Source organism: Peromyscus maniculatus, chromosome 7, assembly GCF_049852395.1.
Source record: "Peromyscus maniculatus bairdii isolate BWxNUB_F1_BW_parent chromosome 7, HU_Pman_BW_mat_3.1, whole genome shotgun sequence".
Taxonomy (NCBI): domain Eukaryota; kingdom Metazoa; phylum Chordata; class Mammalia; order Rodentia; family Cricetidae; genus Peromyscus; species Peromyscus maniculatus.
This window is the reverse complement of record NC_134858.1, coordinates 60892839-60920810: the sequence shown is the minus strand read 5'-3', so window position 1 is coordinate 60920810 and position 27972 is coordinate 60892839. Positions and strand designations below refer to the sequence as shown.

The window sequence follows — 27972 nt, the reverse complement described above, 5'->3', positions numbered from 1 at the left end:
CACATTTGGTGTGGTAAAAATGTGTCATGTCCAACAGCTACCTGAAATGTCCCTAGAGGAATATGGCCACATTAACAGACCAAGAGAGCCCTCTACCTGCCTGTCTGGAGTATAGATTTTATTTACTTAGTCCTTGACCTGGAAAGCCAGGAGTAAATTGAGATGAGAGATTCTTGTCCTTTGTCCATCCTGGCTGACATGGAGCATTAGTTTTTGAGTAGATGAATGGCGTCTGAGGATGTAACTGCACACAAATAGAACACACAGAGGAAAATCTTCCTTTTCTCCGAATAAAAAAGGATTGATTAGTAGCCTAAATAAAAGATCTAGTTTTTTTTTTTCAGTGAGAATTGCATTAAACTTCTTATTTTCCAAGAATTTTATATTCCTTAAAGGATATAACATGTTAGTAAGCATTTTTGTTCATTTTACATAAAAGTTTCATTGTTTCTTTGTTTCAGCCAAAGATAGAGTTGAATGTAAAGATCCTGCAGGATCCAGAGAACATGCACCACAGAGCTGCTGTAAATGCCAACTATGGGATCAGTTTGCCATATATCAACCGGAGAAAAGCACAGGTAAGCGATGAGCTGCTCTAACGAACTCCTAATTCTAAAAAAGCTTTCAGGCCGCTTAGTAGTGGTGTAAGATAGAATGCAGATTTTTAAGTAAGACTGATTCTTTTGTCCTTAGGATATTTTAAAAAAATGAAATGAAGTGGCTTTCATTCTGTCTGTAATTAGTAAGGATTATGAAAAATGTAGACTTATTTTAAAAGATCTATTTGTAGTTCATTCTGATTTCTTTTTTGTTGTGATTGACACTTTTTGAATGAGCTAATGGCATAATTTAACAAGGAGGGAAAGTTAACAACAAGAAAACTTAGTAGAGGAATTAGGACAGTTTGCACAGCAGGCTTCCCACTAGAAAAAGCAAAGGGAGACCACCTCGGAGCATCCTTCCTAGGGGCACTCCCTCGTAACAGTCCAACACGTAAGCAAGAATTCCCAACTCAAAGCGAGCGGGGCAGCATCTCCTTCTGCTGCAAAGTGCTGAAGACAAAGCATCCCACGCAGCAGCCTGAGAGCCGGCCGGCACCCACTGCTGCTGGCTCGTGGCTGAGGAGCTCCAGAGGGAGGACTGGCCTCTTCCCGTGCTGTGGATTTCCTGGAACATCTAGCGGCTTTGTCTTAACTAGGAAACTATTTGGCATCATTTCTAATACTAACAGCAATTTCTAAGGTGAAATCTATGTATTTTGAAAAGACATAATTTTTGGCTCCTCTCAGAGCTCTTAAATGTATATTTTAGTGGAATTAGAACTAAGGAGAAGATTAATTTTAGGACTAAATTTGTCAAACCATTTCTAACTTGCTTGATTATCTCAGATGAAATCATCCAAGTTTCTTCTGTTTTTCAACTGCCTAGATCATCCACAGCATTCAGTCACTCTGGCCTCTGTATTTGCTTTACATTATTCTTACAGGTTTGGATTAAGAGCACTTTATCCTAGAAATATTTCCCAGCCTAAGAAATAACCAGAAAGTTAGATATTTTTATTCCTGTTGGAACTTTATTTAAAACGTCAGTGTGAATAATGTGAAGAGGTTTTTATCTGCTTCCCAGGAGCCCCAAAGTCCTTGAAGTAAAAATATTACTTTTCTGGCTCTACAGACAGCAGCAGATTTCTCTTTTGTTGTTGTTGGTTTTCCTCCTCAATCTAGAATTAATATTGGCTTAGCTGGCGGAGGGCTGCGGCTTTGCAGCCCGGGGCTACTGCCGCATGGCACTCAAACTCTCTGTTGAGGACGCAAGTGTCTGGAGGTCTACTGAGACACATGGGGATTACGCTTTGCTTTGTGACTCCAAGACTCAGACTTAAGTAAGGAATTCGAAGCAGTCCTAACTTTAGGATGTAATCTTAGCTGTTAGTTATATTTTTAAAGATTTACAAGTAGAATGAGCAGCATGGGTATTGTTCCAGTGACACTGAAACAGTGGCAGTTTGAGAAAGCTCACTGCCCTGTGTGACGTGTTAATAACACATACTCATTTATTAAAGATCCTTTTCATGAAAATGACTCCATAAAAATCAACAGCAGTCCACTTTAAAATTGGACATACAGTGTATAGATTTTGAGCAAACTATTTCCTTTCTGTCAAAATAGTTGACCTGTCATTTTGTGTTGGTCTAGATATCAGATGCCACTATCAGAGCGATAGTTTTGTTTGGATTTACGAAATGGAGACATTGCTCAGAAAGCTCTTTGTGGGAAATTCTCAGTTATCTGGTTTTAAACAATCATGTAGTACACCTGGAGGTAAAATACAGCTGGAATTCACCTTTTAATTTAAAAAAATATGTTTTTAAAAGCACCTGCCCAAGCTGTGGCCATGTGTCTCTCATGGTGACACTCAGTTAACTGGAAAAGCAGCAGCGAGGCTGGTCTTTCGGAGTACCTCCTCACACTCAGGGCGGGAGGCTGCCTGGCTGCCGAGGTCACACACTGCCTTATGTCTGTGCAACTTGAACAGCTTGTCAAAAGTCTGCAAATAATTCAGGCATTTTGATGAGCAAATATGAATACATAGTCAGTTTGCATTATTAGTTCCTGGAAGCTGGTGGTATTTTTCATCTGATGAGGAGGTGTCTCCTTCCCTACCATAAGGAGCTAATGGAAGATGTTAGTGCATTAAACACACACACACACACACACACATGCACATGCACACACACACACACACACACACACACACACACACACACACACGAACATGCACACATGCAACACCATATGCATACACGAACACACACACACATGCAACATCATACAATCATACCACAGAACTTGCCTTTAGAACATTATTTTCTGTGACCCTTTTTACATAAAATCAATTTCTAAAAAAAGCACGAAATACAAAACCACTAATGATTTTAGGATCTTAAATGCGCTAAGTAAAAGCTGAACAACCCTGTTCCATGCAATTGCTGGGTTCTCACTGAGGCGGGAGGCAGGAGGCGGGAGGCAAGCGCTGATGCTGCTCTTGACTGCTCACAGCATCTCCTTCCAGTCAGGCCTTACAGTGCAATGCACTGAAAGATCTGTGAAAATTTGACTTTGATTTATTTTTTTCAAATAAAAAGGGTTTCTTAAAAGGCTTGAAACATGTAACTGTTAACATGAATTTTAAAAGAACGATTATGAATGCATAACAGAATGGCCAAACAAAACGTCGCTGTGAATTGCCGCACAAATAACTCTGATTACAACTGTTATGACCTAGAAAAGAGTCGTAAAAACATTTTTCTTTTTGGCAAGCTATGAGTTGCTGGAGAATTATACCAGTTCTTTGGTCCCACTTTCCAAATAAATAAATATATAATGCTATGTAAACTTAGAACCTTTTATTTATTCATGAGGTTGGATTTAATGCTCTGATGACTTCTCGGCTTTATGACTCGCACGTTATACAGTGCTTCTCACTAACGTGGTTGGGTAGCAACCACACTTCACAAATCATAGCTTCATCCTTTACTGTTTCACTCGGTGTGTGCAGAGCAATTGCTCCCGTTGAAAGCACAATCATTTCTGAGATGATAAAGTAATGGAAAGTGAGGCAATTGTGTTAATGTCAAATGATTAGAAGAAGTACCACAAGCGGGGGGTGGGGTGATTTCAAGCCATGATTGTGTTTTAAGCCCATGCATATGGCCACAATTACAGTCACAACATCATTTGGCAACTGTAGCAGAATTAGATTTAAACAAATTGATGTTACACTGCAGTAATTCAGAACGAGCTTGTTGCATTTATAAACCATAACAAGAAGCAGAGTGAATTAATAAACCCTCTTGTCACTAAAAATAAAAAAGGGAATAATTGCTGAGATGGAGTTAACTTAACAGATGACTGCAGTCAGCATCCTTCCAGCCTAGATGTGGCAAAGTGAAGGTCACCCCCATTTCAGATGACAAAGAGGGGATATTTTGTTGGTAAACAAATTAATCTTTGGAAAGGTCGCCATTTGTTTGAAGTTTTTATCCAGTTCTTGTCATCTGGAATCAGAGATTGACTGTCACTGCACCAGGCAGGGGTGCAGGCAGAGCCGACGGAGCTGCTTCTGTTCATATCAGCATTCCTTGACAAAACTCCGTGCCTGATTGGGATGCCATGGGCTGCTGGTTTACAGCTGTCTCCGGACAGGAACGGAGGCCCACCCCTGAATTCCAATAAGATGGGCCTGCATATTTTGCCTGCTGTACGCTGGCCCTCTGCCCACAAGTAAAATGCATTGTAGTTCACGCCAGCAATTATCTCTTTTACTTCCTTCTGTGATGCTTCTGTTCCCCCTTTCCAAAAACAGATGTGGGTATTCATTCAAGTTCGGCGTCTATTCTTCCCCACACCTGCCAGGGCAGGATTTTGACAGAGGTAGAGTCTGAGGGAGCCAGCAGACAACAATCGGATGTAATTTCTCTGAGAGTGGTTTTTTTTGTTTTGGAAATGGTGACTTTTTCCCCCCCCCCCAGGAAATGTGGAGTCAGCATCTTGGTCCCCCTCCCTTTCCCCAGGAGCATTTGGTAAATTAAATTAGTCGAACAAAAGGAAATAGCTTTAAAGACATTCTGAAATGCCACATTCTATTTATGACACACAGTTATTACCCAAGGACTGCAATGGCATGCTCAGCGTTCCCACCTCTGGCAGATACAGACAGCCTTCTCTTGAGGTTGTACAGAGTGTGTTTTGAAAGTGTGTCTCCTGATTCACAGGCTGTAAAGTGTACCCACCGATGTGGCAGCAGCGGCAGTGGTGTGTTGTCTGTGGACACTACTGCTGTTCCTGGGACAATGGGGCTCTAAGGAACACGAGGGGACGCTGGCTGGTGTTCAGCTCCTTCACAAAATGCCCCTGTTAGGAGAGCACAGAGAAGCCATTAGAGGCTGTATGCACTTATCAATTATGTCCATAAAATGCCACGCTGTAGTGAGTTCTCTGATTTCTTCCAAATCCCGTTGTTTATATTTTTTTGGGGGAGATCCTGTATGCACCCTCAGCCAACCCTATGTTGGACTCACAGCACTTCCTAGCACTTAGTGTGGTTATTCTGGGTCACACTGCCCTATGTGAGTCTCTCTAGATGGGGATGCCCTGGAGACAACCTCTACATAAGATGCACTATATTGAGTGTATCTATCCTGTAGGAGGCATCGAGACAAATGAATTAGCAGATCTTGCTGCAAATATGTACTCTGAAAGTATTAGTTCTTACCATTAACAATCTTCACATACTATATTGCACCATTGTTTCATGTCATTTAAAATTTACATTTTTTGTCGGGACCAAGGGAGGGCAACAGACTGTTGCTGAGGGCTGTTCCAGTGATACTATTTAATTTTTCATGTGATCATATCTTTTTTTCCTATACAAATATGAGGATTATGTGTTTTTCAAATCCTCCACTGCACTGAGCAATGCTTTACATACAACAGGTGCTTAGGAGAGGGCTGGCTCACTCTCTCCTCTGTCCAGTCTCTGCTTTGAAGCTAGGTAGTCTGGTGTTGAGGGCCAAAGTGAAATCCTGATTTTGCCAGTCCCAGGTAACCTGGTTGTCCAAAGTCTTCTCCTACGGGGCCACCTGATAGTTTTTTCTAGTGAAATGACCTTGCTCTTGGATTCACAATTCAGCCTTGCCACTGCCTAGCTGGTCCCATGAATGTCACTGTAGCTCGACCACTCTCACATCTCTGTTTTATGGGGGAGGCAAGCTAGATGGGGTGGCAAGTGGTGTGGTGGAACGGGCTTGGGGTCAAATGGAACAGAGCGTGGGTCTATTCTTGAACCCGCAGGTAAGCAAATTAACCTCCTGAGTCCCTTAGCTTTTTCTGCAAAGCCAGGATAATGATGCCTACTAGGTACAGCTGTTACGGGGATTGCAGAAAGTATCTTCACACTGCTGGCATGTAATAAGTGTCCATAAGACTCTCACCTTTCGGAGAGACGAATTAGCATTAACAATCTATTTCCTTCTCCTTGATTCACACCTGTGCTTCTCCCTTCTTCACAGAAAAGAATCTGATTCAACTCCCTCTGCCCTCCAGCATAATGAGGGAACAGGGCTTGCTGCTCTGGTTTCCAAACCGTAGCAGAAAACTACAATGAGTTTTAGAGAGGTTGTGAACATTTAAGACACAATTCATTTTATGACAAATCCTTTAAAGTGCAGCGAAGGACAACATGCTTATTTGAGTTAGATACCAACATGATAATGCATTAGACTGCCCTACACGTGCAGGCATGTGCACAGTGGGATTTCATCAAATCAATTATAGTTTTGTACTGGTCACATTTGGAAAATTCAGATGTGCTCATATGAACTTCTGTGATAGTCATATGTATGGATAAACAAATGTGAAAGAAGCCAATTTTGAGGGCTGGAGAAATGGCTTGGCAGTTAAGAGCATTCATTTTTGTAGAAGACCCAAGTTCAGTTCCTAGCACACATATCATGGCTCACATCCATCTGTAAGTCCAGTTCTGGTGAATCCAATGCCCTCTTCTGACCTCTGTGGGTACCAGGCACACATGTACTGTACATACATACATACATACATACATGTAGACAAGACATTCAAATGCATGAAGTAAGTAAATTTTTTTTCTTTAAAAGGGCAATTTTCACATCAAGGTCTGATCCCTAGAAAACCTGTGCAAACTAATTGATAGGACCACTAGGACGGGTGCACTGCAGTGGGACCACCAGGACAGGTGCACCGCAGTGGGACCACCAGGACAGCTGCACCGCAGTGGGACCACTAGAACAGGTGCACCGCAGTGGGACCACCAGAACAGGTGCACCGCAGCGGGACCACCAGGACAGGTGCACCGCAGCGGGACCACCAGGACAGGTGCACCGCAGTGGGACCACTAGAACAGGTGCACCACGGTTACAAGCTGGAAGGGTCCTCTGATGCCTGCTGTGGCACAGCGTAGTTGGCAACTTCACAGCTTCAGCCACCAACCTTAGAGCACAAGACATGGCCTTGTGTTAGGCTGCTGCTTCTGTGATTTGAAAGTAGACATTACTTTATTTTGTAGTCTAGGGTAAAAATGGTAATTTATTGATTATGGCAGATACCAACCAACAATAAAGCACCATTTCAAAATGTATATTTAATATCCCAAACAAAATTAGATTGTTTTTGAAATTTGAGTGAATAAGTGACAGAGAAGGTACTAAGACAATTGAAAAGGAAGAGGGTCCATTGGGAAATGACATTTCATGCAAGTGCTATGGGTTCTTTAGTCTTTTGATAATACAGCATGTCCAGTGTATAAGATATAGTACCAAGTGCCTGATGCATGCTATCTTATTTGACCTTTGAAACTATAGAATATATTCCATTTATATGACCATTTTGCAGATGAGGAAACTGAGGAAGGACACCACCTGTCTAAGGTTATGTAGTAAGGAAAGATAATCAGGACTCAAATTTGTTGTGGAGTCCACTCCTCAGGGTTCCCTAATTGAGTCACTACCAACAGATGCTTAGTTATTAAGGAACAGGAGCAGTTACTAGATGTTAGGAATTCTATCTTAAAATAAATTTCCCTACTATTCTTCAGAGTGTCTGGATTATTTTAGCTAAGGGAGTCCTGAAACTATACCGCCATAATAAATGACTGGCTATTTAAAATGATTTGCCTTTTCACGCCGGGATTTTTTTTCATATTGTGTAGGCAAAATAAAATATACAAATAAATGGCTATAAGACTACACAGTTATTACTTACGATTCTTGAATTGATAATTTGCCTTAATCAAAACAACTTCATGATTTCCAATGTTGACTGACTTATGTAGATATATTTTATTATATGCCATCATAGTGAGATATATGAGTATTTATGTAATATGCACATGTATGACATTTTACATGCTCCTAATTTTGAACATGTGAAGGTCAACAGAGAATTGTGCTACCTTCTTATGGCATTCACATTTATTTGCATATCAGCCTTTAGTTAGTTAGTTGCAGTAGAAACAGGGTCTACTGCTGGAAAGAAACGTGAGAACCTTTGGCATGGAGGGTTACCTCTCCCCTGTGGATTTTCCTTTTCACAAGAGTAAATCCTCTAGTTAATTAAAAGGAAGGAGAGAAGCTCTCCGGAGGGATTTCAAGCATGAGAGGACAGGGAGAAGGGAGGTTGAGGGGCAGTGGTCCGGGAAGGGACCTTTGCACTGCTCTGTATTCACCCCATATTAGCAGCAACCTGCTCTCAGCTGGGCCCACTCCCTTAAGAGACCCACTTTTCCCTCTGTGCCTGGGACTTTAGATCTGAGCATTTGAGTCCATGCTAAGAGGCAGTCAGCTTGACCTCATACTATCACTTTGAAAAACTAAACGCTAGGTAGATAGGGGAGTCTAAGTCAACACATGCACACACACACACACACACACACACACACACACACACGGAGGCAGACATATTTGATAGGGTTAAATCAAAAGGGAACTACAGATAGAATTATATTTCAATATAATCAGGCTCCATTTTATTATTAAATAATATTTATTTATTAATAATAATCATTAAATAGTTTGTTTTTAAGACAGGTCTCATGTAGCCCAGGCTGGCCTTAAACTCTTGATCCTCCTGCCTCAGTCTCCCAAATGTTAGGATTATAGGTGTGCACTACCAAATCTGGCTTGCTTTTCTTTGCATTTTATTTCATATGTTTACAAAACATTATTCTGAGAATGGGTTTATAGAATTTACCAGACTGATAAAGAAGTGACTTCCCTAATTAGATCTCTCTGTGATCAATATTTTCTTTCATGCAAATATCCACTATGAGACAAAGAATTCGTCAAAAGTTTCCCAAAAGTTGCCATATTGTGTACTAATTGTTTTAATGCCCAGGATGGAAGCTGTGTTCTTCCTGTATGAAATAGTCACTGCTCTTAGTTGATGATGAAGAAAACTTTCCAGAAAGAAAGGAAGAAAGAAGGAAGGAAGGAGGGAGGGAAGGAAGAAAGGGAGGGAGGGAGGGAGGGAGGGAGGGAGGAAGGAAAGAAGGAAGGAAGGAAGGAAGGAAGGAAGGAAGGAAGGAAGGAAGGAAGGAAGGAAGGAAGGAAGGAAGGAAGGAAAAGATATATCTACTGTACAAACTCGAAACTTTTATAAGAACTGTACTTTCATGAGTGAAAATGGAAAACTTTACACTCTGAGCCAATCACTTGGGAAGCTGAGGCAGGAGGATCAGACAAATTTGAGGTCAGCCTGAGCTACAGTGTGAGACCCTGACTCAAACAAACAAACAAACAAACAAACAAAAAAAAAACAGAATAAAACCTTCATTCTTTGACTTCATTATGGTTGCTTTTGTGTTACAAGAATGAGAATGGAGCAGTGTAAACACGTTACAGTGAGCTCTGTTTAAAACAAGGGGCTGGAGAGATGGCTCAGTGGTTAAGAGCATTAGCTTCTCTGCTCTTCCAGAGGTCCTGAGTGCAATTCCCAACAACCATGTGGTGGCTTACAACCATCTATAATGGGATCCAATGCCCTCTTCTGGTGTTCAGACATACATGTAAACAAAGCACTCATATACATAAACAAACAAACAAAAACTGAAGCCAAGAATAATAACAGTGTGGTAGCTTGAATGTTATTGGTCCCCATAATCTCACAGGGAGTGATACTATTAGGAGGTGCGGTCTTGTTGGAGGAAGTGTGTCACTGTTGGGGTGTGCTTTGAGGTTTCCTCTGCTCAGGATACTGCCCAGTGTCTCAGTCAACTTCCTGTTGCCTTCTGATCAAGATGTAACCAGCATCATGTCTGCCATGCTCCCTGCCATGATGATAATGGACTGAACCTCTGAAACTGTAAGTGAACCACCCAATTAAATGTTTCCTTTATAAGAGTTGCCGTGGTCATGGTGTCTCTTCACAGCAATAGAAACCTAAGACAGCAGGCAGCTCCATGACATTAGTCACAAGAGAAACTGGCCGGATAGAACCGCTTTCATCATGGCCCAGGGTCATTATCTCCTAAGAGGTACTTGAGATGGATAAATGCTATGGCTGTGCTCTCCCGTCTTCTAGCCTATTGTTGATTAAACTGCACTTGAGTTCAAGTATGCATTCCTAGCCCCTGCAAACCTCTCTGGGAGAAGAGCAATGAGCACCATAATGTGGAAGGATTCACTGTACACTTCCTTTAAAAGCATGGCCTTAGAGTCATATGTGTAATGGAAGCCCAGAAGGTATTTATTTGGAGGTTCAGCTCTCATTAGGCTAGAAGTTGGAGTAGAAAGAGTAGATTCAAGTCATCTTTTGATAACAAAGTAATGATATGGTGTAAATGTTTAGAGATGAAAAGGCCTGAGAGCTGCCATATACATGTTAGAGGGAAAAGCCATAGACCAAGGACTTAGGTTTCAACACTACCCTGTATCATGGTTACAAGCCAAGATACACATCTGTCACCTAGTCTCGAAAGACTAAGTTGCCTCATTTCTTTCCTTTGTGCATGTGTTTGCCAGTGTGTTCTGTGTGCTGCATGCTTGCATGTGCCTCTGTGCCTGAGTGCCTTTACATGCAGTGGCTCAGGAAATGTTGGAGTCTTTCTCTGTCACTCTCTGTCATGAGACAGGGTCTTTCAGTACACTAAAACTCAGTGTTTTGGCTAGGGCTGGCCATCCAGTGCACTCCTGAGATCTGCCTGTCTTTGCCCTCAACCCCATGTGCCAGAGGCACACAAGGCCATGTCTGGTTTTTTATGTGGGTGCTGGGGGTTCAAACTCAGATCTTTATGCTTACATAATAAGAGCTCTTATCCACAGAGCCATTTCTCAGCCTGTGATGTCTTGTTTCTATACTGAGAAGATAAAATGGCTTGTTCAGTCACCACTGGAGCCACACACCTGACTGTGTAACTCTCAGGCCGATGTTTGCTTGATACCTTCTGATGACCAGTTCCTCTGGGAAAGCGAGCAGTAACAGGGGAAGCTGCTGGACGGAGGCTGCCTGAGGCGCCTCCCAAGAACTGCATGTGGCTGAGGAGGTGCCGTGTGCTCTAGGACAGAAGCAGTGGTGCCCACATAGGCCAGGGTGGACACTTAGAACTGTCTCACGTTTTCCCAAAAGATGCACTTGGAGATGATGGACGGCCTTGGCTGGGTCTCTGAAATCTAATTGTGTGGTCTCAGTCTGGAGTGTGAAAGGAAGGACGTTAGGCACACGGCCGACGTTAGATCACTTAGCTGCGCTAACTGAAGGGCATCATTAGAATTCTTCTGAACAGTCTCTGCCCCTTGATGTCCTCATTGATTATTACACTTTATTTCCTCTCCCTTTGGCTATAAAGCAATAGTACTTTCTGGAATCACATTATCTCCTGAACTTGTTACATGTTCATGAATCGGCCTAATTAGAGTTCTGCAGGCACCCCTCTCCCCGACAATTTGCATAAGGCTTTGTCCCTCTCCCAGGAAGAACCACTCTAGCAGGATGGCTTAGATTGTCTCCCAAACCTGTCTTTCTTTCTACCCCAATGCCGCATGCCCCGCTGCTGCCAAGGATCTACCTGGGACCCATCTGTCATCTCCACATGTCATTCCTTCCTCCAGCATCAGCCAAAGCAGGACTTGCTGAGGTGCGAGTACTAAACAAGGAAGGACAGTGAGGAAGGTGGGCGACTTCCTGGGAACACTCTCTGCTTTCTCTCCCACTGCTCACGTCCACAGTGCCGGTTCCCACTCAACACTAGAGTGTGAGGTCCTTCCCTGTCCTGACCTTACACCAGTTCCTCGTGTCCAGTCTGCTCATGCACAGCTGTGCCCAGGAGACTGGCTTCATTCTGCTGTTTTCCACAATATGGTATGGTTTCAAACTTACTGTCTGTTTGTGCTAAGTAGAAAAAAAAATGAAAAACTATTCATGAAATAGACTTTTTACTTCCTGACTTTCTTCCACTTAAAAACAAATCTTTAGAAAATGTTATTTAAAACTAGAATCATAGTCTAGGTGTCCTGGCTAGGCAGATAATAAATGGCAAGCTAGCTCCACAGTGCTTGAGAATGGGGGGGGGGGGGGCGCCTCCCACAGGAGGCAGCCCTTCCAGGCTCACCCTTTGCAGCTGGATTTTCAAAAGAAACTTTGGAGTTCATGTTTTGTTTGGTCTTTCCTAAGATTGCCTGATTTTTAAAATGTTTGTTTAGATGATTCTAAAAACTGTCTAGGGCTAGGAAGTTGGCTCAGTCAGTAGAGTGCTTGTCCCACAAGCATGAGGACCTGAGTTCAATTCCCCAGAACCCATGTAAAAATGCTGGGAGTGCCGACACATGGTTATAACCCTAGATGTGGGGAGGTAGAGGCAGGAAGGTCCCAGGGGCTTGCCGGGCAGTCAGTCTAGCCTAATTGGTGATCCTCAGGCCAGTGAAAGACCCTGTCTCAAAGGAAGTAATAATACCCAATGTTATCCTCTGGCATCCATGCATATGCACACACATGTGCGTCTACACAAACACGAACACACATGCACAGCCATGCACACACATGCACACACACACATTAATTAAATTAATTAAAAATTATCCTGTATAGTTCAAAGAAGGCAATCTCTAGACCCCACATTTACATCTGTCCTTTAGAAAGAGGAGATGTTATAAATTTGAGGTACAATAATATTGGTATCATCTGGGGAGTTGGCTGACAGCTAGGGCCCCCTACAAAGTTTGTTTGTTTGTTTGTTTGTTTGGTGTGTGTGTGTATGTGTGTAGTTCAAGGAATAACCCTTAACTTACAGGATTAGAATTTTATTTTGCCTAAATATATCATCTCATTGACACCACGAATGGAATGCTACTTTGAGCTACAATGGTCAAACAGATTAAACGTTCAGCCTGAGCCTAGACTACCCTTATTAGAAGCTACTCAGAAAGCCTGGTCAGAAGGCTGCCCAGTGAGCAAGGAAGCTGACAGAAGGACCATGGGTTAGAGGCTCTTCACAGTGAGCAGCGTCACATGTGTACATTTCGAAGTGCACATCTGTGAAGCTTCAGCTGCCAGAGGGATGTGAATCCACCCCTGGAAAGCAGGCACTATGTGGACACGGAATCTGACTCTGACTTGGCTTTTGACAGTAAGTAGCTGCAATCTGCTTGGATTGACTGTGTGAACTGTGTTGTGCTGAGCTCCTTATACGACAGCAATCCCTGTGGGGTGAGTGATGGTGTCACCATTGGACTGGTTAAGAATCTTCAGCTTGCGGCTGGGGAGATAGCTCAGCCAGCTAAGAGCACTGCCCGCCCTTCCAGAGGGCCAAGGTTCAATTCCCAGAACCCACATGGTGGCTTACAGCACTCTGTAAATCCAGTTCCAGGGGATCTGATGCTCTCTCCTGGCTTCTGTGGGAACCAGACACACACATGCTGCACAGACATGCATGCAGGCAAAACACCCATATACGTAAACTAAAATTAAAAGATTTTCAAGAAGAATTTTTAGCTTCAAGAAATTAAGTACATCACTTGACCCAGGAATATCATTAATGAGTGGGAGAAAGACAGATCAACATCCTTTCTAACGTCAGAGCCTGTGCTTTTGGCCGTTGCTTCCCTGTGGGCCCCTGTGTTAGTCACTTTTCTGTTGCTGTGATAAAACACCATGACAAAAAACGACTTAGAGAAGAAGAGCTGGTTTGGGCTTAGGCTCCAGAGGGGGAGTCCATAATGTCTGGTGGCAGGAGCTGTAAGCCGAGAGATCACATCTCAACCTCTCTACCACACACAGGAGCAGAGAGAGCGAACTGAAAGCAGGGTGAAGCTGTAACAACACCCAGAGCCCACTTCCAGGGATGTGCTTCCCCCAGCTGGGCTGCAGCTCCTGAGAGTTCCAGAACCTCCCCAAACAGCACCACCACCAGGGGGCCAAGTGTTCAAATTCATGAGCCGATGGGGACATTTCTCATTCAGACTGGTGCAGCTACTTCCAAGGGAAAGACCACGGGCTTTCAGCTGACCTCCTGTGTCTTTAAGAACCCTGATCTGACCACAGTCCTCCTGGGAGAGGGGGCTGTTACTTAAATTCACCTCTGCACAGAGCTGGCCACATCAGTCAAGCATTGTTTCTGTGTAATCCTGGAGCTGGGGCAGGGCTGACACATCACTGTTCACTAGTCTGCACACTCCCTGCCTCAGTACTACAGCGAAGAATGCGAAAAGCCTCTGGAATCAAGAGGATAATGAGAAAGGGACAATGCCAGAGAGGGTTCTTGAGAGCGATCTCTTGGTAAGCAATGTTGCTTCTCTCCCATGTTTCCCAAGACTCAGACTATAGCTTCTCCTTCCTCCATGTTCAACTGCTGAAGGACCAAGACATGGACAGTGGCTGCATCGAGATGTTCTGGGACAGCAGTGAGAGTTAAATTAACTCAAGACGTGGGATAAGAGGAACTGATACTTTTCCATGGAACTTTCCTGTCTAGACTACAAACCTCCTAAGGGCAGGAGCATGATGCCCAGCCTGGTCAGACCCAAACGTGCTGCTGATTTGGCTAATGACTGAGTAACAACTGGTTTGAGATCTGTGTGGTTGAGGTAGTCTATGTTAGCTTAATTTAAGTAACAGAATGTCATGAACTTCATTTGACTCCTTTTGTAGAATGTTCCTCTTTTAGATCATAAAAATATCCTCCAGGGCCTGCTAGGGGATGGCAGATGGTTCAAGAGGAGGTGCTTGGGTACAGGCCTGTAGCACCATCCCTGGATCCTATAGGGCAGTAGGAGAGGACTGACTTCTATGAGTTGCCCTCAGACCTTTACCTGCATGCTATGGCGCGCGCACACACACACACACACACACACACAAATTAAAATCTGCCCAGGTCTCTTAGGTAGAATGAATTTTCCTGTGCCTAGATCAGCACAGCATGCTTTAATGAATTAGTGATTTGGCTGAAAAGGGCCTTTCATCCTTTTCTCTTGCTGGTCCTCCCGGCAAGCAGGAGCCATTTTTCCCACTTTCCTATCCTCTATAGTCTTTGCAGAGCACTTATGCAGACTTAGTACTTACTGAATGATTAACTTAGTATAATCAAGTCGAACATCTGACTAGGACGGCTTCCACAGAGAAGAGAAGAGGTGGGGGAGGGTCTAGTTTCATAGGCACGTTTGACATGGTATTTCTCCTCTCCCAGCTTCCAGCTCTGCATACCATTTCCTTAGGTGGCTGTAGCATAATCCTAGGATTTGCTCTTTGGGAGTGAGCCCAGAGCCCAGGTGCTCAATGTAGTGGTTGACATTAAGAAGCAAACACAAGGCTTTGGTTATTCTAGTACATGATTTTCTTTTAAAGATTTTACTTTACTCTGTGTGTGTGTGTGTGTGTGTGTGTGTGTGTGTGTGTGTGTGTGCGCGCGCACATGTGCGTGCGCAGGTGCTTTGGACCCCTTGGAGCTGGAGTTCTAGGCATCTGTGAACCTCCTGACGTGGGTGCTAAGACCTAAACCTGGATGCTCTGGAAGAACAATATGTGCTCTTAGTCACTAAGCCCTGCCCCCAGCCCCTGATTCATGATTTTCTGATTATGACACATTTTCACATTGAAGAAATATGGCAGATCCAATGGTAAAAAGACGACAGGCCTCATGACCTCAGCCCTAGGCAAGGCAGAAACAGGCATTAGAAACATTTTAGTAGCTTTGTTCTCCCTCCCTCTCCCCCCCCCCAGGCTCCTTCTCTCTTTTCTCTCATGTCAAGTGCAAATGTACCAAGAAAAGATACTAAAGCAGACAGTGCAGGAACTTTGTGAACAGAGCTCCAAAACTTGAAGGAGCCACGTCTAAGAAAACTTGAATAAGTGGAATGCGACACCATATTCCCACGACACCATATTCCCACAACAACAGGAGAAATGCCTGCGGTACACAGGGTGGTTCTCTCAACATTAATCTTCATATCTAATGCAATTCCGATGAAAATTCATAGGAGTTTTATTTTGCTTGAGTGAAATGTTAATTCTTTTCAACCTGCCAATGTTTATTATTGTGAGGAATAAATGGGCAAAAGGCCTCTTTTCCCCTAAGGAAGATTAATGAAAGTGGACTTTTCATACCACTTACTAAAACATGCTAGGATTACAGTAATTATGATGACACTCTATGGATAGAAATCAACAGATCGGTGGCATAGAAAAGTGAGCACAGACATTGCCTCTGTGTGGTAAAGGAGGCACTGGGAACCAGCAGGGGGAGGGGGGCTTGCCAGCAGAGCCGCCAGTGGCTTGGAGAAAGGTTTAAAATCAGCAGTGAGTCAAATCCTAGCCTTGCACCTTGTACCAAAGAAAACTCTGGGTGGATTAAATTGAAATGTTTTTTTAAGGAAAGAAAAAATTAGAAAATTCTAAAAAAGAAAACTTTTCCAATTTAAAAGCCGGTGTTTGTACAGGCTCCAGTACTGGATCTGTCCTGAATGTCTGTGATTTCTGGACAGATTATTTCTTCTCCTTAGGCATTGTCCATCTGTGACTTGGGCTCTGGAATCAGGCCATGTCTCGGGTACTCTGTGGGCCTGACCTCATAGTTCTGACACTGACTGATCTACGTCCTTGGTATCCTTCTCTCCCCGTTTGGGAACATCAACCCATGACATGGAAAACAGAAAAGCAGACCCAGGGAAACTGTCTTCTATTCTGACTGCAGAAATCATTTGTGGACATGTTCATGTGAACACATAGGAGTGGGCATGTTTGGATGTGTACATGTATGCGGGTTCACACGTGTGTGGTGGACATAGGGTGCATGTGGAGCCAGAGGCTGATGTCGGCTGTCTTCCTCAATTGCTTTCCCACCTTACTTTTTGAGACAGGGTCACTCACTGACTGGCTAGGCAGGCTGTTAGCAAGACCGGGGAGCCCCTCCCCCTCCCAGCACTGCCCATCCTCAACCCTGCAAAGGGCAACTTTGCTGACGGGGTTGCTGCATTCACAGGTGCATTTCCTGCATGCTGCATCATGCCTGCTGTCCCCCACTCTTACCTGTTCCCACGTATCATACTTGGACTTCACTTTACATGTCAGAAACAGGACTGCACTGCGTCAGCCAGAAGACCAACCCACACAATAAACAGGACTCTCTCAGAGCCTGAGAGATCTTTTGTTTTGACAATACTGTTCAGATGTTAGGAAAGCTATTCTAAGAAAAACTACAAAAAGGACAACCCCTTAGGCCTGCACATGGTGTTAAGATGGTCAAATTCTATTCCTTAAAGTCCATTTCACTGCTACATTTAGTCAGTATCTTTTTGTATTCTTTGATTTGCATCTGAGTTTCACTCTCTGTTGACGTCAGCCCCAGCACCTGCGTGGTACGTGCAGCAGGCCCGTCTTTAGGTTTGCTCTGAAGCCTCCTGTGTCCACCTTAAACCAAGTTCAAGTGCATCTCTTCGCAGCCTTTTCTGATGGTATGCAGAAATTATGGCAGGGCCCAGTGGAGTCATTGAAGCAAAGTCTCAGTACTGCTCAGGAAGGGATGCCAAATTAAATAAAAAGGACCCCAGCAGTTCTGCAGCTGTGTGCCAACCCAACTGCTGGCATGAGGTAAATGAGGACCAAACTTCATTTCACTTATGACCCCAGCCAGTGTTTAAACAAGGATGCCTACAGACTGGCACAGTGCTCTGCAGCGAGGGAATAAAGAGCAGCGATGGGAATGATGAGTGATAAACTTGCAGTCTTAACGGGCAGGGCTACTTTGACACTCGCTTTTCCATGTGTGGTCCCGTGCAGGCCTTTCCTCTCGTCGGAGATGTCCGGACGACACGGGTCAGACGGGCAGCAGCAGGTTTCCCCAGCGATTGCATTGCTGACGGGACCTTTCTGTTGGCATGCGGGGAAAATACAATCACGGGGAGCGGGAGAAACAGCAGCAGAAGTACCCCAAGTTTCCTTAGTTTGTGTCCATTTGGAAGCTGTCCAGTGGGGACCAAGCTCCTGTGAAGAAAAACCTTCTGTTAAACCAAGGTGTCACCTCTTCTTGACTTTGCAGGACACCAAAGATTAGCAAATCACAGCAGTATACTTGTCATCTGGGCATTAACTGTTACTAGAACAACCCTTTACAAACTACATTCCCAAGACTGTTGGTCCCCTGGAATAATAATGTTCCATGGAATACATATTCCTACAGAGGAGCATTTAATCGTCCCATAAAAATGGGAAGCACAGGCTGAAGAGACTCAAGCTGTTTTTTTTGTCATTGGGCCACCTGGAGTCACAGCCAACAAGCACCTTGGGGGCAGCTTGCTTAAGTACTGGATTTAACTCTAATGGGAAAAAAGTTACAGACTTTATTACGTATTTTTCCTCCTTAGTCACATTTTTACTGGAAGTGGATACAGATTCTTACATCATGTAGACAAGCGCTGCACATATATGGTGCACAAGTGCGGTAGGAATGTCGGGGATCAGAACGCACACAGAAATGCTTACCACAGCAAAGGCTGTGCCCTGTGAGGTTTCAGAGTGCAGCAAGGCCTGTTCCGGGCAATGCACCAGAGGCCATCCGTGTTACATTCTGCTGCGGTCTGACTATGCCCCGTCTGTGTCTCGAGATTTTGACTGGGGTTGAATTTGAAAGCCGTGGACTAAGTTGTTTGGCAGAGGACATTTCACGACATTGTCGCATCCGAGCTGTGGCACAGTTGCTGCTCACCGCTCTAGCCAGATTTACAGCAAGGAAGAGCAGAGCATGGAGCCAAGGACGTGGGAAACGTGCGGGTTGCTGAGGAAACGAACTTGAACTTGGTTTAAGGTGGACACAGGTGGCTTCAGAGGAAGTAGCTGTATTTTTTCAGAAATTAGTGTTATTAAAAGAAACCTTGTACTTTTTCTCTCGACTCTCTCTGGACTGTTTTGTCGTATTTCTTTGCACATATAATAACTTATTGTTATGTACATTATAAATGATGTGCTTAAATTCGGCTACTTTGCTCTCTAACTTTTATTATAATTCTAGTAAGCAATTTATTCGGCTCCATTTAAATCCTAAACTCCAAATTCTGTTCTTGTGGGGGTAGCAGCTGAATTCTTTGATCAGTCTTTTAAAGTCTTCAACTATTTCTTTCTTCTTTTCTAGAGTTCCTCAGAAACTCCTCCATATGTGTGTGGCTCAGAGGAGGACCAAATATTTATATGACATTTATTTACTAAGTTTGGCCTTTTCCAATTCTTTATGTCTAGCATTCCTCCTGGTTGTGTTAGCTGGGAACTCCATGCTCTAACTTCTCATGTTAGGCAGACTGTGACTCCTCAGTTCTAAGCCACCCTTTCTCTCTCGGGCTTCTGAGAAGTACATCTGGGTCGGAAATCACACATGCATGAATCTGAACTGGCGTAGTTCCTTCTTTGAAGAGCAGCGCTTTTCTAGTTTCTGCCTGTTTCCAGCTTCTGCTGATACCATCACACAGCCTTCTAGACAGTGTCTGGAGTTTATAGCTGTCATCTTCAGGAGAGTTAGTTGTAAGGTGCTCTGATGTTTCAAGGATAACTAGGTCACTGTTTAGTCTTGCCAAGCTTTATCTTTATAAAAAAATTGTTGCTAATGTGTCTATGTTACTTGTTATTTTCTAGTAAACCATGAGTGGTTCTTAAGTTTTTATTTATTATTCTTGTGTTTCTCTCGAGTGGTGTGTGTCAGTTCTCTCTCTCCACCTTCCTATGGTCCTGGGGATCAAACTCAGGGCATTGGGACTGATGGCAAGTGATCCAAACACTGAGCCACATAGCTGCCCTGAGTGTTTTTTGTTTGTTTGTTTGTTTGTTTGTTTTTTGTTGTTGTTGTTGTTTTCTTGAGACAGGGTTTCTCTGTGTAGCTTTACACCTTTTCCTGGAACTCACTTGGTAGCCCAGGCTGGCCTCGAACTCACAGAGATCCACCTGGCTCTGCCTCCCAAGTGCTGGGATTAAAGACTATCGCCTGGCTTTTTTTTTTTTTTTCTCTTTCTGCAGTCACGAGAGAATAAGTCAGAAGCAAGTGAGCTCTGATTAAGGAATACCTTGGGAATAGTGTACAGATTCTTCCATGTATGTTAAACATACTAAGAGAAGGGAAAGAGTCCAGAGGTGATTTTCCAGAGAGGTTTCCTTTAACCTTGCCTATGAGTGACAGAAGTTAAAGGCAGGCCTAAGGATGGAGAGAATGGAGAAGGAACGCATTAAACAAAGCAAAACTGTAGGAGGTTGGGGCTCAAACTGTACAGTTACTTTGATAAGTATAACTTCAAACTTAAAATGAACAGAAGCTCAACCCACCATCAATTCTGAGGAGAAGAAGGGAAGACACAGAAGAATGAAGTCTCACCAGCCATGCTGTGGATTTCTAGACACAGAAGAATGAAATCTCACCAGCCATGCTGTGGATTTCTAGACACAGAAGAATGAAGTCTCACCAGCCATGCTGTGGATTTCTAGACACAGAAGAATGAAATCTCTCCAGCCATGCTGTGGATTTCTGGAGCAAAAGACAGTAAATGGCTGGTGGTGGTTTCCTCTGCTGTGGCAGGCTTGGCTGAGAGGCTCCAGTGGGCTGGAAGTGCTCTGTCTCTCATGGACACTGCTGTCCACTTGGGAAAAGGTCAAAATATGACCTTAGGACTCATGCCTTTAAAAAGTAAATGTTATATATCCAAACAATGTTATATTAAAAACGTGTGTGTGCGCGCGCGCACGCACCACACACACACACATTTCTGGTGTGGAAAAAAAATGATGGCCTATCTTTCCATATTTGTACTCATTGATTCTTTATACTAGCCCTTTGGAAGACAGTGGGGCTGAAATTTATATGAAGTTGGATTAGATAAATTCAGAATATCATAATTTAGTTAAATAATAATGAAGTTCTTGGTTTATATACAAAGTTTGAAATAATTGAGATCACTCAAATTTAAAAAGTGGAACAAAATCTCACTTCTCCCTCCCCAAAACTGGGATAGCCTGAGCAAATTTAAGATGGGTTTTGCTCAAGTTTCCACAAGAAGCCCTGCTGAGTAAATGGAACAAGTGTCAGTGGAGAGAACAGGACAGGGGGTGGCATTTGCTCACGTCACACACGAGCCAGAAAGTGGGGAAGAAGGTGGTTCACTGCAGCAGGCAGGACAACCGGGTCAGCGGACTGGCTGATGGGAGTGGCGCTGTCCCTAGGTGGGCCATGGTCGCAGTGTGTTCTCCGTGTTCAGACCTTACCCACAGCTAACGAAAGGAAAGAGGGTGGAGGAGAGAGAACTCTAGGCACAAAAGACAGAGTCTAAAAACAATCATAAGTCAAGAACATAAGGATTTTTCATAATTTCTTCATGTAATAAATAGCACAGCTTGATAACATAAATTAAGTAAAACTAGAGCTCCAGCACAAGATGATAAAATAGCAGAATGAAACAAAAAGGGAGACTGCAGACATAAGAAACAAATTGAATACCAAAATACTTTATGGGACTAATAAATAAACTATAAATAGAAGGCAGAGGAGAGACACTACTGAAATACTGACGTGGAGGAGAGCCTGTAAGCACAGCATTGTACAGGAACGAGACAAAAGGAATTCATTAGATGCTAGCCGATGTGCACACTGCCCTGGTACAAACCATACTGCTGCAGTTGGGGGGCGGGGGGGGGGGACAATGACTTAAGTAAGTTTATTTCTCATTTACAAATCAGTTCACCATGGAGAACCCAAGTCTGGCTCACCTCCATTGGTCACCCAAGATGCTGTTCCTCCTGTCTCCTTGTTTCACTGGTTACAGGCCAGTCTCTTTCCCATGGTGGAAGCTGCCCCCTGGCATATCAGCTTATGGGAAGGGTGCAGAGACTCTAGAGAAAGCCTTCTGCGGAGGTGGCCTCAGTGGACCCCGCACATCTGATTGGCATGAATTTGGTCACATGCCCCATTTAGTCACAGGGGATACTGAAAATGTTATCTGTAACTGGAGCCATGTGCTCAGCTAAAATTGGAATGTCATGTTTGAAAAGAAGACAGGCTCTAGAGAGCAAATAGGTACCATAATACGAAAGGCAAAGATGAGCCATATGGAAATATTCTTGGTGTCCCCCAAACAGAGAACCAGCAAATAAAAGAGATGTTCACTGATATAAGAAAAAAGTTCTTACAGTAAAGAAGGAACAGAGTACTGGTGCAAAGGAAACTCTGAACCTCAGAAAAACAGACTTAGAATATTTAACATAACTTATTTCAGTGAAATGCCTCAACTTTAAAGATGAAAAAGTGTTTCAATGTCCAAGAAGTAAGGAATCACCTATAAAGAGTGAGAATTCATGCTGGCACTAGAGTTTTACAGTGTTTACAATCAAGGACAATAGTGTGGTATCCACAGTTTTGAAATCGGAAATAATGAGCCCAGATGTAATTCACACGTGAAGGAGTAGGATACCCATGAACACTCACTGAATAGAGCCGTTTGAGGGCTCAAGGTGGCCTAGAGGGGCCATGAAAATGACTGTTGGTGGAGCCACTTACATGATAGCAAACACTGGCATCTGTAGTGTCAAAATACAATGTGAATGTTGTAAGTCTAGACAATGTAAACAATACTCTGAAATTGAGAGGGAAGGAAAGGAAGTAGGCCTAGCAAGAACTCTGATGCCTCTTCCTCTGAAGTCAGGCTGTACTGTCCATGATAAAAACTCAGGCTAGAAAAGGTTAGCATTTGTCATAATTAGCTTTATTCAGCTGTACAACACAAGTCTACAAACCATTGCCTCAGGGTTAGCCACATGTTCCTGTGAATAAAGTTTCACTGGAACATGGAATCTTGGTCCATTCAATCATTAACAAAATGCCATAGAGTTGATGGCTCCTAACAACAGAAACAGATTTCTTATAGTTGTAGTGACTGAGAAGTTCAAAGTCAGGGTTCTTAGATTTGGTGTCTGGTGAAGGCCCTGCTTTTTTACTGTGTCTCACATGGTGGGAAGGAAAGGCCAGTTTACCGGACCATTTCCATAAAGGCCCTAACCCCACACCTGAAGGCTCCATCCTCATGACCTAGTCATCTCCCTTCAGCATCCCTGGAGCATCCATTTTAATATCCATTGTGGGGGACACAGACATTCAGACCTCAGCAGTCAGCTTCACCCCATTGTTTACATGCTGTCAATGCTACTTTTCCATTATATAGTCAACCTGTATAGAGCTCACATGCCTGAAAATGTCTACTGTTCTGCTCCCTAAAGAAAAAACAATTGCTTCTGGTCAGTGGTTGTGCACGCCTTTAATCCCAGCACTTGGAAGGCAGAGGCAGGCAGGTCTCTATGAGTTTGAGACCAGCCTGATCTATAGATGGAGTTCCAGGACAGCCAGGCATACACAGAGACACCCTGTCTCAAAAATAAAAAAAAAAAAGAAAGGAAGGAAGGAAGGAAGGAAAAAAGAAAGAAAGGAAGGAAGGAAGGAAGGAAGGAAAAAAGAAAGGAAGGAAGGAAGGAAGAAAGAAAGAAAAAGAAAGAAAGAAAGAAAGAAAGAAAGAAAGAAAGAAAGAAAGAAAGAAAGAAAGAGAGAGAAAGAAAGAGAGAGAAAGAAAGAAGAAAGAAAGAAAGCGCTAATCAGTAAAGGACATTTCTTTACTTCAGAGGAATTCTGGGGTAGAGGAATATTTGTTAAGGTTTAATAATTTGTTGGTGCTTGCGTAGCATGCAGAAACCTGAATTCAATCTCAAGCACCACATAACTGGGCATAGTAGCACTTGCCTGTATCTCCAGCAAGAAGTTCAAGGTCATCCATAAATGTATAGCAAGTTCAAGGCCAGCATAGGCTATGTGAAGCTCTCAAAATAATAATAATAATAGTAATAATAATAATAACAACATAATTTGATGTTTTTAACTCAGACTCTTTCCCCATTAAATTCATGTTAAATTAAATTTAATAATGTAATATACATACTTTTATTATCCATCAGTATATCAATCCTTATAAGGACACCAAGTAGGATGGGTCTTCTAATGAAAGTTGGTGTGGTTTCTTCAACTTTATCTCCATGTTTCCGAGTTGGTGGGATCTTTAGAATGAGCACATAGCATCTGTACCAGAATAATGCAACAGAATAGTTTTTGTTTGAACATTCTGAGTCACAGGACTATGATTGCTGCTTCTACCTTCCAGCTTTCCTTTATTTCCAGTGCTGGGGACTGAACCTAGGGCTTTACACACGCTAGTCAAGCTCTCTACCACTGAGCTGTAGCCCTGAGACCCTATATGGTTTTTTATTTCAAAAAATTCTAAGTTAATTTAGAAGTTTTAGACAAAGTAATAGAGTTCTGAATTAGAGTTTTGGAAATAATAATGAATGACCATATATAAAGGGCATCATTCTGTTTATGATATGATTATTGAATAATTATATTCCATATTATGTCAATGTGTGAAGGTTTACATATTTTACAAACAGTAAAACATGATAGTCTTATAACATGCACTCTATTCACAGGATAGAGGAGAATCCAGAAGCAGTGGTTGTAGAAGTTGCTAGGGGATCAGCACATTCTCAAAGCCAGCGTTTGAACTGGTGATTCTCTCAGCCAGGCAATTTCTCCTGTCCCTTTCCAGCCCTCCCCCACCATGCCCACACTTGTCAACCACACAGACCTCTCCTGGTCGGCAGCACCTCCGTGCTCCAGTGTGCTCAGTGTGCTGCTTCGGTTTGCTCCTGTTCTTCCCACCTATAGCCGCTCATCTTCTAACCCATCTCCTGTACTCAATGTTCTTTTAAGATGACATTTAAACATCATCCACTGTGCACATTGTAACCTTGGCTGCACATCACAGTTGCCCAGGGAGCCTTACAGAAATACCACGGCCCAGGCCTGAACTAAACAGTTCTGATTTAATTGCCCAGGATCGGGGGCCCAGGCAGCAGTGATTTCCAGAGACTCCCTGAGTGGTTCCAATATACAGTCAGGATTGAGTTGCTGCAACATCCCCATAACACCAGCAGGCAGACTTAACTGCTCCCACGTCTACACTCCCTTAGATCTTAGCTTTCCCATTGCTCATGAAATTTAATGATCATTGTATTAAAGTTAGTGCTACATAGTAAGTGCTCAGTAAACGCTGAAGTTTGCTACATTCTCTAACTAGGCTTATACAGAAATGTTTATCCTTGCTATGGGAAGGGGCAGCAGAGTGGACAGATGTTTCTTATTTAGCCACAATGAAGGATTTAGTTTCTGTAACCTGTAGCCCTCTCCTGTATCTCATCCACTTGCCCATGCCTCTTCCGCATCCGCAGTATGTTGTTTGGCATGGTGTAAGGAACTGAAGAAAGCAGCCTGTGAACCTGCTGATCGCAGTACTGAATCTGTTCGCTGCCCCTCAGCCTCCCTTTGTGTCATTCTTAATGATGTATTTTATACTGGAGCTTTTGGCCTTAGCTTTCAAAAGCCAGTTGTCAGGTGTTCTTTATCAAAGGCTTTCAGAAAATCCAGATAAATTATGCTCTGTGCCCCTAAACTGTCAAACCCGTATTTCACTTCTGCACAGAGCTTGACAGTTTTGTTGAAGTGGAATCACTCTCTTCCTTCAATTTACCTTCACGTCACTGACCCTGATACCAGCCAGACAAATAAGAGACCTTGTCCCTTTTGATACTGGGTCTCCTTAGTCACATATATGCCAGCTCTACTTAGAATACATTGTAACATACACGCCAGCTCTAGTTACAATACATTGGGTGATGGTCTCTGTCTCTCAGAGTAGGAGGAGATCTCAGAAGCAACTCAGGTCTAGAGGAAGAGAGAAGAGAGCTAAGGACAGCCCCATTGTCTCAGCCAGCCTGGAGTTCTGTGGGATCCTCCCGCAGAGTCCCCTACTGCGACTGAGGTGAGGCTGGTTGCACCTGTTCTTCCCATTCCAATTCACATGGAAGGCAACAGGCTTTTCCCTCTTAAAATTCGATTATGGGCTGGGAGATGGCTCACTAGATAAAGTGCAAGCCTTCCTGAGTATGAGCACTGGAGTTGGGATCCCTAGAACCTCTATAAAAGTCGAGCAGTTGCAGAAGCAGCCTATAATCCCAGGAAGGCAGAGATGTGATCCTCTGGACAAGCTGGCTAACAAGCCAAATCAGTGAGCTCTGGGTTTAGCAAGAGACCCTTCCTCAATGGATAAAGAAGAGAGTAATCCAGGGAGATACCGGTTATTAGCCCCAGACCTGCACATGTATACACACACTTTTTGTTTCTTCAATATTACTTGTAGCAGTGGGGTACAGCTCTGTGGTACAGTGCTTGCCTAACATGTACAAAACACTGGGTTCTCTCCACAGCACCAAAAAGGAACAATTCTTGCTCCTATTCATTGAGCATCATGAAGAGTTCAGTGTGGTGGGAGATGCTTCTTGTCGTTGCCCCTCAGTAATACATCCTCGTTGGGGACCCTAACACTTTGCTCAGCTAATATTTAATCTGCACTTGGAAGAAACTTTCCCTTTTCTATCCTTAAGCCTAATTGGAAAGAAGGTGTAATACAGCTGAGGCCAATGACATTGTTCACTATTGAAAAAAAAAGATTCATTTTAAATGGACAAACTGTGCATATTTGGTATATATGTGTCCTGAAGCAAATCTACTAACTTTCATGCTTTGAGCTCTTCATAAGTTAAGTAGTAAACCATTATCTAGTTCCCCTGGAAGCTATGCAGCTTAATTAATGCTTGGAAAATGACTTGAAAATTTAAATGTTTATAAACAGCAGACAGAGGAATTCTTCCTGCTGAGGGGCCCAGTAATCCACATCTTCTTATGATCAAGGTATAAACAGTGTACTTGAGCTAAACAATTAAGTGTGACTTATATGCAAGTTATAGAAGCTTTAAAATCTAAGATCCACTAAACAGAATCAATTCCTATTTCATAACTATAATAAGAGCATTTCTGACTCCAAGAACAGTGGTTATCTGTGTGACTTATGGAGACATTGCACCTTTGTCCTTTGCTGAGTTTTCAACAGTCTACTCAGTGTTCACACTTAACCTGTTCCTAGTGACTGAAGTGCCTTTCTTTAAATCCTTCCAGTTTGTTTTTATAACCTCAAGACTCTTATTTATTTCCTGGGAAATCTGCCTGTGCACAACTTTGCTGTATTCAAAACCTCCTATGTCAAGATTTAGTACTTTTATATTGTAGTCATTAAAATTGAACAAAATCTTAATAGTTCCTTTATTAACTACTACACTGAATTTGCATAGTAGAAATCACCACATGTTAATTGGATTTAATTAACTATTTTAAATTACACAAAATCCTGACAGTAGACAGTAGCACAGGGTACTCAAGAGCAATAAAATCGGAGATGGTATTGCTGCTACTTTATTAAAACTTAATGAAACTATTCATAATCTAATTTATTGTTCACAAGAAGAAAACCGTGTTCATTGTGAAGGCAAAACCGTCAGCTAACAACATTTTGTTATCACCTAGGAGAGGGTTCAGCGGTTAATAAAAGGGTCCACGATATCCAACCTCACGGTTCTGCCATCTGCTCATCGCACTGATCCCCATTTTATTCCCATTCCCATCTTGCATAAGGATGCCAGTAAAGGTTAGTGACTGTGCTGTGTGTTATGTCTAGGGATGTGAAGGCATCTTTAAGGATAATCAGGGCCCTGAGTTGGAATACCAGCTCAGCCACTAATTTTCCTAGGTGACCTCAGACAAGTCAGTCCCTACCTGGGCTCAGTTTCACCCTAGACTTTGTGATCACCAGAGCACTTCTAGATCCATTATTTCATGAACTTAATATTGACTTATGTTTGGTGTTGTCATGCTTATGTGATATTTTTAGAAGTTATTGTTTCCAAGTAGTTTCTGATGCTCTTCTGATTGCCTTTCTTGTTATTTCAGAATACTGCTATGCAAAAACACAAAGCCAGAGATAATATAACTAGTGGCTTT

The 27972-nt window shown here is 43.0% G+C and overlaps 1 protein-coding gene and 1 long non-coding RNA gene across 41 annotated transcripts in view; one reads left to right on the top strand and one right to left on the bottom strand.

Moving 5' to 3' along the window:
- Iqch (IQ motif containing H) overlaps positions 1-27972 on the top strand; it is a 183348-nt gene that overhangs the window by 33136 nt on the left and 122240 nt on the right. For 36 of the 40 annotated variants that reach the window (XR_013052782.1, XR_013052779.1, XR_013052776.1 and 33 more), the window contains 2 exons: positions 462-578; positions 27499-27619. Coding sequence is in view for 28 of the 40 variants with exons in the window: in XM_076576476.1 (XP_076432591.1) it covers positions 462-578; positions 27499-27619 (238 nt within the window). In the remaining 12 variants the exon portion in view is untranslated. Of the gene's footprint in view, positions 1-461; positions 579-27498; positions 27620-27972 lie in introns of those variants that run through there. The other 4 variants (XR_013052784.1, XM_076576479.1, XM_076576480.1 and 1 more) reach the window with 2 other exon arrangements.
- Positions 23975-27972, bottom strand: part of LOC107402197 (uncharacterized) — a 60160-nt gene continuing 56162 nt past the window's right edge. The window contains exon 3 of the long non-coding RNA XR_006074170.2: positions 23975-24102. This is a non-coding gene — a long non-coding RNA (uncharacterized LOC107402197). The remainder of the gene's footprint in view (positions 24103-27972) is intronic.